The sequence below is a fragment of the Trachymyrmex septentrionalis genome, unplaced genomic scaffold (assembly GCF_001594115.1).
Source record: "Trachymyrmex septentrionalis isolate Tsep2-gDNA-1 unplaced genomic scaffold, Tsep1.0 scaffold128, whole genome shotgun sequence".
Taxonomy (NCBI): domain Eukaryota; kingdom Metazoa; phylum Arthropoda; class Insecta; order Hymenoptera; family Formicidae; genus Trachymyrmex; species Trachymyrmex septentrionalis.
This window is the reverse complement of record NW_017304417.1, coordinates 849,195-860,287: the sequence shown is the minus strand read 5'-3', so window position 1 is coordinate 860,287 and position 11,093 is coordinate 849,195. Positions and strand designations below refer to the sequence as shown.

The window sequence follows — 11,093 nt, the reverse complement described above, 5'->3', positions numbered from 1 at the left end:
AAGTCAGACATGTCAACATCGCACGTGACACCGACCGCTCGCTAAAACGGCACGCGACGCACTGAGAGAGGAGACGGGTCGACAGGATCGAAAGTCAGACTTTGTTTATAATCGGCAGATATGCCTTATTAAGACCCTCGGTGTCAGTCTGTAAATTAAGACTGTTCTTCTGTTTTTTAATATGTAGCATCTCCGAAATCAAACGCTTTCTATACGAAAGCTCCTCGTCTAATATCAGAACATTGTCCCATTGAAAATCGTGATTGTGACTCAACCTATGATCGGTGATGACAGAGCGGGCAGAAGCTTTATGTCTAATATGATTACGATGTTCGGCAATCCTGGTTTTTAATTGCCTGCCCGTCTGTCCAACGTAAGAAGCGTCACAATCATTACATAAAATTTTATAAACAATGTTGCTTTTCGATGTGCTGGGACAAGAATCCTTCTGGACTCTTATGTATTTGCCCATTTTGTTAGGGCTGCGGAAGGCCATCCTATCACTTTTGCTTTTATTCAAAGATCTAAGTTGAAGATTTTATCACTGACCGGTGATAAAATTTTCAATATTAAAATATTACTCCAGATAACCAAGTGTGCGATATCTCACGAAACTCGCATAAAATATCGCTATCGTACTATTACTGTACTGCCACGAGGTTGCGGTGTACGGCGTAACTATATGGTAGCAGTACAAAAAGTGTACATTATAGTACAATGTATTAACACTGTACATGTACTACATACTGATTGTTCCGATCAATCTGCCATTACCGCATACGATTGGCCGTGCCTTGTCATTGGCCTGTCGACGATACCCTTTCGGGATTGGGTGAATTGCGATAATGGAGTAGAAGGGGAGATACGTAGTGATGTGTTTGTACAAGACACAGTCCGTTACCAGACTTGACAATAAAAGGATCTCGTTAGTTAATATCGTTGTACACGGCATTAGTGTTATGCGCCCTTTCTTTCCAAGGAGTTCATAGATTATCCCTCCTTTGCATTGATTCTGACAATATTCCCTACCCTTTTGAAACGTTACGATTTCGGAAGTTATACACGTGTTCGTGTTGCTGTCTTACAATTTAGTTAAACTGGACAAATTTCTATCAGGACCATATATTGAATAGATGTATCATAGCTATACATCCATAATTATATAGGTATTCGTATCATTGAATGCATCGGTTTCCATACGATTTCAGAAGTCAAGGATAACGCATGGCAGTATGTAACCGGATGAATGACCGCTTCGCAGCACTATAAAATTAGTTCCCGAATTTAGGGAAAAATTTTTTTAATCATAATTTTATGATGTGCATTCTGGAATAAGATATTAATCAATAATACCAGGTGCACAAGTATGAAATGCGGATTTGAGAAAACAGATGGCGCATCAATGCAGTGTGTGGTATAAAGATTTGACTGTTATGCCATTTTGAAGTGCCATCAACAAGTGTCAGACGCGCACGAGTGATAAATTGAAAAAGTGTTTGCATAGTGTTGTGTTGCTGTGTTCGATATGTTGAAATTTATACCAAACAAAGAGCATTCGCGGACAGCATTAATTTTTTGTTTTCATTTGAAGAAAACTGCTGCTGAATCATACCGATTACTTCGAGAAGCTTATGGTGAACATGCTCCATCGCAAGATACGTGTGAACGATGGTTTCGGCGTTTTAAAAGTGATGACTTCGATGTTGCAAACAAGGAACACGGAAAACCGCCAAAAAGGTACGAAGATGTGGAATTGCAAGCATTGTTGGACGAAGATGATTCACAAACACAAAAACAATTCGCAGAGCAATTGAGCGTTAGTCAACAAGCTGTTTCCAATCGCCTACGAGAGATGGGAAAGATTCAGAAGACCGGAAGATGGATACCGCATGAGTTGGACGGCAGGCAGATGAAGAGGCGCAAAAATTTTGCTTGCACGATACAAAAGGAAGTCGTTTTTGCATCGTATCATTAGTGGGTATGAAAAGTGAATTTATTTTGAGAATCCCAAGCGCAAAAAATCATGGGTAGACCCAGGCGCACCATCCACATCGACCGCAAGACCGAATCGCTTTGGCAGAAAGACGATGCTCTGTGTTTGGTGGGACCAGAAGGGTGTGGTCTATTATGAGCTGTTAAAACCTGGTGAAACGGTTAATGCTGGACGCTACCAACAACAATTGATCGATTTGAACCGTTCGCTGCTTGAAAAAAGACCAGAATACCAAAAGAGACAACACAAAGTCATTTTTCTTCATGACAATGCTCCATCACATACGGCAAAACCGGTTCGCGACACGTTGGAAGCACTCAGCTGGGAAGTTCTACCCCACTTGTTTGCATCGATGGGTCACGCACTTGCTGAGCAGCGGTTTGGTTCGTACGAAGATGTGAAAAAATGGCTCGATGAATGGTTCGCGGCAAAGGGGGAAGATTTTTATTGGCGTGGTATCCACAAATTGCCCGAAAGATGGGAAAAATGTGTAACTAGCAATGGAGCATATTTTGAATAAAGCTCTTTTTATCATTCTTCCGAATTTAACGTGTTTTTTTTTGGAAAAAAATCCGCATTTCATACTTGTACACCTGGTAATACTCATTCTAGCAATAAAACTATAAAATTAATGTACCATTGAAAACATTACTAGCCAGTGATAAAATATTACCATTGGCAAAAATTCATTCAGCTTGCTATAAAATACTATTGAAAACGTCATTCATTTTCAATGAGTTTTTCAATATGATGATTTTAATAATAAAATCATCTGTTTTTTTGCAACGGGAAAATACATCTTCACCTTTCTATAGTTTGCTGGACATCAAAGTGCGAGCTTCAGAGTTGCTGATAGATTCAATATCTCTTTTAATATTCTTGAATCAATGTTACGGATGGTCACACAGTTTTTATACGAAATGAGGAATGAAGTTATGTGAGGCAGACAAGCAAAGAACGCAAAGACACTATTTCGAAAATAACGATTTTCCAGGAGTAATTGGTAAAAATCTGAATTTTCTTCGATGTATTTAATATGGATTAATATATTTGTAATCTAGTGTGTAATGTTAACTCATTTAATGTGTTTCTTTTCGGTTGCAGCATCTATTGATGATTCACATATCGATAAATCTTCTGAAAATTCAGTGGTCTACATCAACAGAAAGCATTATTTCTCTATACACATGCAGGGGACAGTTAATGAGAAGAAAAAGTTTTTAGATGTGTTTGTTGGATATCCTGGCTCAGTGCATAATGCGAGGGTACTTCTAGTTTGGCTGAAGACTTGCCAGCACTTTGTCAAGGTATAAACGCATTCGTCAGTTATTGTATTGTAATTATGTTTTGATTAAATACCTTTGCTTTTCAATTCCGTTAAAATACATGAGTACGTATACTTTATCACACATTTAGGCTGGTATTCCGTGAACAGAAATTAATAGCGAAACAGAACAGCATGATCAATCATAACTCTGCAGTCATTACTCTGTTTTCTTTTCTGCGATTGTGATTGATCGCGCTTCGTCCTGCTGTAAATTTCGGCTTCATGGAGTGTCAGCCTTAATCTTTGTTGTTATTTTCAAATACAATTTTATTTCAGATGGAAGCATATTTCTTGGTGAATACTCCTTATCCATGCCTGCCTTAATTAATTACTCCATATCGAGATAACGGACATTTAATGCAGGCTCAAAGAAATTTTAATCGCACAGCCAGTGCAGAATCTCCGTGGAGCATGGATTTGGAGAGCTGAAACAGTGCTTCAGACAAATATATTTTCTCAAACTGAGAAATATGGAATTTATTGTTAAATTCATCCTGGTTTGCTGCATCCTTCACAATTTGACTTATTGTTAGATCTGAAATACATGGAAGAATCCGAAGAACCTGAAGACAAATATATTGATATAAATGCACAAGCGTTGTTACACCATCTGGTAGCAGAAAGATCTGAAGATCCAATTGATGATCGATGTGGTCGCGATCTCAGAGACGAACTGTGTCGACAACTGTTTCAAAGGTAACTGAACAAGTAAAAGTATATTAAAATAATCTTGCGTTTTAATTTGTAATTAGTAGCGTGCAATTTGAGAAAATAAATATTTTCAAAAAAATTTTATAACCTAATAAATATTTCAAACGAAGTCAACATTATGACTTAATATAAACGCAACAAATATTTTTAAAGTTTTATAATTCACTTAATAGTTCTTTTTCTATTAAATAAACATTTAAAACAAAATCAACATTTTCATAAACTGTAATCAATGTTTTCAGTCTTTATAATAATAAATTTCTTATAATAATTCTTCATTTGATAATTCTGTTTGCTTTGAGTATATTTTTTTTCTATTCTCTCTAGTAGCTGAAGTTGCTTTTACAAGATAATATTATAATATTTAACTCTTTTTGTAATTCATTACATTTTTGAAGCTCTATCAACATTTTTGTGCGTGCATTTTGTTTGACATCACCTTCTTTTTTAAATATAGTACAGATTGATTCCTTAACTGATTGTAGAGTAAGTGCCAATTTGCCATCTCATACTTTTGCTTTCATATTTATGAAAGATGAACAATTGCTACTTGTTGTGTATGATTTATTGCTATTCGCTGATGATGAAGGTTTGTTGCTAATCGTTGATAGCGAAAGAGGCGAATGTACTTCGATAGAAAACTGTTCTTCATTTACATTCTTATAACAAAAAACATTAACTATTTATCTGAAGAAATGCAGTTTGAAAAAACATTCATCTTAAAGAGATAATTATTATCAGGGATAAAAAGTCACTTTGTTATTACTTTTATAAAAAATGATTTGGTAATGATATTGCAATTTTTTATAATGGTAACAATAACTAATTAAAAGCTAAGGTTAGGAATCACTTTGGAAAAGTAATTTGTCATTATTATGCATTATTTGTTGAAAAAAATAACTCATTTTTTCAATAAATATATAAAATGAGGTTCGAAAGAATCTATCAGTGAAAAATGTGAAAAAATTCATCAGACCCTACATCAGCTGTTCGCACAGAAAATTCTTTATTTTCGTGTGAATGTAATAAAACGAATAAAATAAACGTTTCGATCCTTCAATTCGGATTTTTATTAATATAAAATATAAATAGAAATTACATAAGTAACACAAAGTTGATGATTCCCGACAATTCAGTTCGTTCTTCTTTATCCAAATGCCAAATTAGCTATGTAATGACTAGCCCAATGATTATCAAAAATATTAACTTATACAATAATAATGTAAAAACTTACATCAAGTAAAACCAAAGTCATATACATTGCGTCAATAGAAGTAGAATCACATCACTCATCAGATTGTCACATTTGCTATGTAATCATTCAAAAGAAACATGAAAAGCGAAAAATTAGAGAATTATTAAAATCATTTATCTAAATTTTAATTATATCAACTTACATGTAAACGTTTTCTCGCGACTCGATGTAAAGGTTTCGACAGAAGATAAAATAAACGTTTTGATCTTTAAATTCGGGTTCTTATCAATATAAAATATAAATCGAAATTATATACATGAGAGTCAAAATAATAAAGTCATGTTATTGAAATAAAAATAAAAATAAGAACAAAAGGGGGTAAAAACAACGTCATAATTCCATAAACAAATTCATATATAGGGGTCTAAAGAATACGTATCATTCTATAAATTCAAACTCTGTTTCTGTTGCTTTATATGAATCGCTTCCGAAATCAGACTTTTATTAAGCATCCTTTCCTCGTCTAATATTTTGACATTTTCCCAATCAAAATTATATGGATGACTAATTTTGTGTTCTGTTATTACGGAATGCTGTGTAGTGTTTCAATTTATGTGATTTCTATGTTCATTTATGCGCGTCTTCAAACATCTATCTTTTTGGCCCACTTTTAAAATTTTTTGATCTTTTCTGATAAAAGTGATATAAAGGAGATTATAAGGGAGTTTTGTTTACATTCACACGAAAATAAAGAATTTTCTATGCATCCGAATAGCTGATGTAGGCTCTGATGGACTTTTTTACATTTTTCATTTTTTCAATAAATAATGCATAATGATAAGTTATTTTTTGAAAGAGATTTTTCCAACTTTAGCTTTTAATTAGTTACCATTACCATTATAAAAAAATTGCAACATTATTACCAAATTATTTATTATAAAAGTAATAGCAAAAATAATTTCCAATCCATAATTATTACTTACTCAGATGAAGTTTGACTGACTTTTTGCAAAATCTCTTGTTGAGAAACAATTTCTTTGCGACCAGCCACAAAAGGTGACATTCCACTGTGATTTTTTCCAAATATACTTATCATTTCACTGCAAGGACAAATATATATCCATTAATTATTAATTATTCATTATAATATTATAATCCATTAATTATTCATTAAATATATAGGATACAGTGAAAATAACACAAAAGAAAAAGAAAAATACTCAGTAACTTAATTAACTGTAAATATTCAGTTAAAAAATATTATATTTACAATAAAGCCTGTAGTACATAATGTGTTTTCTGTCAATTGTGTTTCAATAAATTATTAGAAGTTCTGTGTTCTGTGTAGAACAATTTCAGTAATTTATTAAAACGCAAGCATTTCAGTAGAAAAAAATATATCGTGTGTCAGTCAGATATAGAAAACAGAAAACTAAAAACTTACTTTTCATATAAAAGAACTTTCATGCCTCTTCCAGAACTAGTTTTTCTCATAGTCCTTTGAATGTATTTGTCCCATTTTTTCTTCAACAATTTAAATTTATTTTTTATGTAATGTTTAACAGCATTTACGTAACTCTTTTTTTTCAAATGACTCTATTGCTTGAAACATAGCCTCTTTACTTTGATACTTTCTTTTCTGCAGCTTTTTTCATGCTATTCATATTCTGTGAAAAACAACATTGTAGTTTTATGATCCCAAATAAAATGGCCATCCTTGTTGAAAACAGAAGTATTTTTTTGTCATCATCTGAATCTATAATCGAAGAATCCAATGAAGGCACAATTGCAGGTATGTGCTGCATAGAGCTTATTGTAGGAACTGTAATAAAAGGAAATCTCATGAGTTACAGTCTGAGTCTGGATTTTGAAAGAACTTGACTTATTCAATAATTCAAATTCAATGGTACACTTGTAAGATAATGTGTGTGCGAGCCTATTGTGGGAGTTACAACAGAAGAAGGGGCAAGAGTTTGGAACTTAAATGATATCGTTTTAGGTATTATTTGCATGCCCAAAATTTGCAGATGAAATCTTTGGAATTGTGAAACTTGTTGTTGAAGAACTAGAACTTGTAGGATGTATCATTGTAATTTTTTAATTAGCTTTATTAATGGTTTCTTTTGCTGCAGATTACTATATACTATAACAAGAAGATCATTAATTATAGTACAGCATTCATTATTATTATACAATTATTATTATATTATATTAATAATAATTATTATTATACAAGAACTACTACAATTATTAATTACATAATAAAAATATTACGAGGGTAAAACTCATTCTACAATGAGTCGGTAGTCGGTAGTCCTAAGTCTTATCGATGAATCGGTGGAGTTGGCCAACTTGTATGACTAAGACTATCGATTTTCTTAAGACTGACCAAATTCGACTTTATTCTTTCCCATTAATCAAATCATTAGCTAAACGACTCGCTGTACAATTAACAATTAGTAGATGCAAAAAATCATAGTCACTTATTTAGATTAAAACTGGTTAAGACTTAAAATTTCTGACTACCGACTCATTGTAGAATCAGCATAATGCTCAAGAATTTTGTCTTCCTCACCGATTTTGAAATTAAGCTGTGTTTTTACATGAAACAAACAAATCTGCCAAAAAAAGCGTCGCTCTGCCTGATGGACCGAAGATTAATTTAAAGTTGACTACAGAACATAGGTTAAGATATCTGTAAGAACCATGAAATACTTCTCTCAACACTACACATTCTCAATCATTACGCATAACGTACTCCAACTGCACCACCTTCAGAGGTAAAGTAAATGGAGCGTGCTCTTAATTGCTCTTTAGAGTATGCTCTAATGCGCCGCGAACATCTAGTCGCCATATTGGTTCCGGTGACGCGAACGTATTGGAGCGTGTTGGAACAAATCTTAAACATCCTGACGTAATATTATTTATAATATGGAATCGATAGCAAAAGTGGAAGAAGATGAAGCAAACACTTTAACAATGAAAAGCTAGATGACGTCACATACTACGATTGTTTGGAATATGGAAAGTAATGGTATATCAAGAGGAAGAAGTTCGTCATAGAATGTGGATGCGCCCAATACATATTCACAATAATTGTTACGGGGTGCCTATAACCACCTGGTCAAAGAAATGCAATTAGTAGATCATGAAATGTTCCCCTAGTGAAAATTTTTCTTATAATTTTTATACAAATTGGAACATTTTTCAGAAATACTCAGAAATATTCGGAAAGTTTACATTTTCTCTCAGAATTTTTCATACAAGTAAATTCTAAAATATTTTGAAATTTCTCATCCCATAATTTAAAAAAAATATAATTTTAAATTTTTTAGATTTTATAACATTTCATCAGAAATTATCTGATCCGTGTTATATCCCGACAAAACCCTCTATTTTTTTATTATAAATATACGATTTATCTTATCTTTAGTTTAGTATCTCTAGTTTAGGTTTTGTAGCCGTCCCTTTCTAGGAAGGGCCTATTCGGTTCCTCTTCTCGTAAACACTCGAAGCAAACAGATAGCTCACGCTCGTACGCCTTATGCGTCACGTAGACAAAATACATCTAACCGATAATCTTTTCCGTTGAGAGCCTTTATCCAGAAAAATGTCAAACAATAGTATGTCAAACATAGTAAAAATTAAGACCTTCCAACTGCGAGGACGAATCTTTTATTTTTTTCCTTTTATTAATGAAACTAAAATCTATTCAAGAATTACGAAGTATAAGATATAATATGTATTTTGACGGTAACGGTTTAAAATATGTATTATTATAATATAATCTAGAATATGTCATCGCATTTCGCCTCGCATAAGGATATTAGTTAAGTAAGACCGAATCTTTATAAACTATTAAGACTCTCGCTATTAAGATAAGACTCGCAGTGCCGGGAGTGGGGCTTGCGCGGAGCCCTGCTGCCCTAAGGAAAACAAACGCGGGCATAGGTCTTACCAAATTTCAAGGAGTGCTGATTGGCCCTGAGAGGACACTCCCATGCTCATTTTTTATAGTATAAAAGGAGCTGCCAAAGGCAGAAACGGGCAGAGAGAAAAACTAAGAGCGAAAGTAAAAACTATTCTGGGTAAGAGCTATCCTCGCGCTAAACTTATTCCTACGTTGTAACCATTTTTCTTTATTAAACTTTATACTAAAATAATTCGGCTGAAACCTGGATCTCTTCTCTTCTCCGAATTCATTAACGAGTATCCGAGAACGGTATGACTGTCGCTGCCAATAGCGTGGCCCCCGTCTAAACTGTTCTGCGGAAAGTTCATTATTTTGAGGAATTGTTGTGACCAGTCGCTGTCAATAGCGTGGCCCCTTGTCTAATAACAATTCCTCAAAAGAGAGTCAAAATCCGAAGGGTTGTCGCTGCCAATAGCGTGGCTCCCGTCTAACGACAATTTTTCGGATTTACGATAATTATTTCGCGTTATTTCTATGCCTATCAAAGGCGGACGTAGAAAAAAAGAGAAGAGATTAAGGTATCAAATCAAAACAGCAATTGATTCAAACCACGATCCTTTCCCTCACTTCCAGAAATTGGCGCAGTTACTAGACCAGAAAAAAACGGTAACCTCACCTAATAAAAACGGGTATTCCCTCCAACCGTTGGAGATCACTTATCGATTTCCCGACTATCGAGATATTAAAAAGGGTGATCCGCGTAAACTAGCCTACAAGCTTTGCGAGCTTTTCGGCACCGGCTTCGAGATTACCCTACCTAGCAATTATCCTACTCTCCCCACCGAATCTTAATCGCACACTTGATCTCCTAACCCCGGGGTAAATTGCTTCAATGCATTGACCCCAAAACAGGAAACATAAAATCGCGAAATAAAAAAAAACTCAATTCGGACGTAACACCCGATTGCCCATGCACCGACCCGATTGCACACAGATTGTTCTCACACCTCACTGTTTTCATGGGTTAGAAATATTCCAAGCAGACACTGCAACTTCTGAGCAGTTAGGCCCCAAGCGATTAGGATGTGTTATTTTTTTTTGGTTCGGAATTAATAAGTACTAGTCACCTCATACTGTCTACATGACAGATTTTCTAATTTCAACAGTATAATTATAGAAGTTATGCGCCCTTTGCAGGGGGGAGGGAGGATGAGAGTCGCTTCTGGATATATAAACACTATTTATGTTTTTTCATCATCTATTAATATTTTCCCCGTTTTTTCGATTACTATTGCGTCTGATTGAGTTTGTGTGCAATCGGGTTATGCACAATTGGATCCGTGTGCAATCGGATCTGTGCGCAATCGAATCTGTGTGCAATCAGGTCCGGATGCAATCGAGTCCGTATCCTAATGCAACGCTATGTGTCCGATCGGATGCATGTCTAATTGGGAGATACTGCTATGTCCGATCGATTATGTGCGCAATCGAGCCTCACTCGGTTTTTATATTAATTTAATGAAAGATCTTAAACAAACGGATCACGAAGAATTTTTTTTCCTTATTTCGGATGTGTCCGGAACGGTCAATATTCTAGTAGATCTAGTACAATCTTATTTGATAAAAAGAAGCATTCGAACGCCACTTCCAACTAAACTACGACTTGCTGTCACATTATCATAAATAATAAAAGAGATAAAAATATATTTTATATCTATTGTAGAAACGAATGTTAACATCGTATAATATTGTTACGACCGTGCCGTGCCAACATCGTAGATCGCCACTCATGAAGTCCTGAAAGTCGCGTTGCCCAGTGACATGTGGCTACGTTATTTAACAAGATTGGCAGATTTAGATGTGAGCTGTCGCTGCGCTCGAACATGTCTCTCGATTCGCTTATCTTCTCTTCGTTCATGTGATCTGAGCTTTACATGAAACTGTGTTCTGTGTT

The 11,093-nt window shown here is 34.5% G+C and overlaps 1 protein-coding gene and 1 pseudogene across 1 annotated transcript; one reads left to right on the top strand and one right to left on the bottom strand.

Annotated features, from left to right (window-relative positions):
• The first annotated feature begins 2,788 nt into the window (after window positions 1-2,788).
• Window positions 2,789-4,069, top strand: LOC108756586. Its single transcript, XM_018500500.1, has 3 exons — window positions 2,789-2,996; window positions 3,098-3,300; window positions 3,597-4,069. Exons 1-3 carry the CDS (start codon window positions 2,921-2,923, stop codon window positions 3,642-3,644), a joined length of 327 nt encoding a protein of 108 aa, XP_018356002.1. The 5' UTR covers window positions 2,789-2,920; the 3' UTR covers window positions 3,645-4,069.
• Window positions 4,070-4,297: 228 nt separating this feature from the next.
• On the bottom strand, window positions 4,298-7,314 carry LOC108756585 (annotated as a pseudogene).
• Between the last annotated feature and the right edge of the window lie 3,779 nt (window positions 7,315-11,093).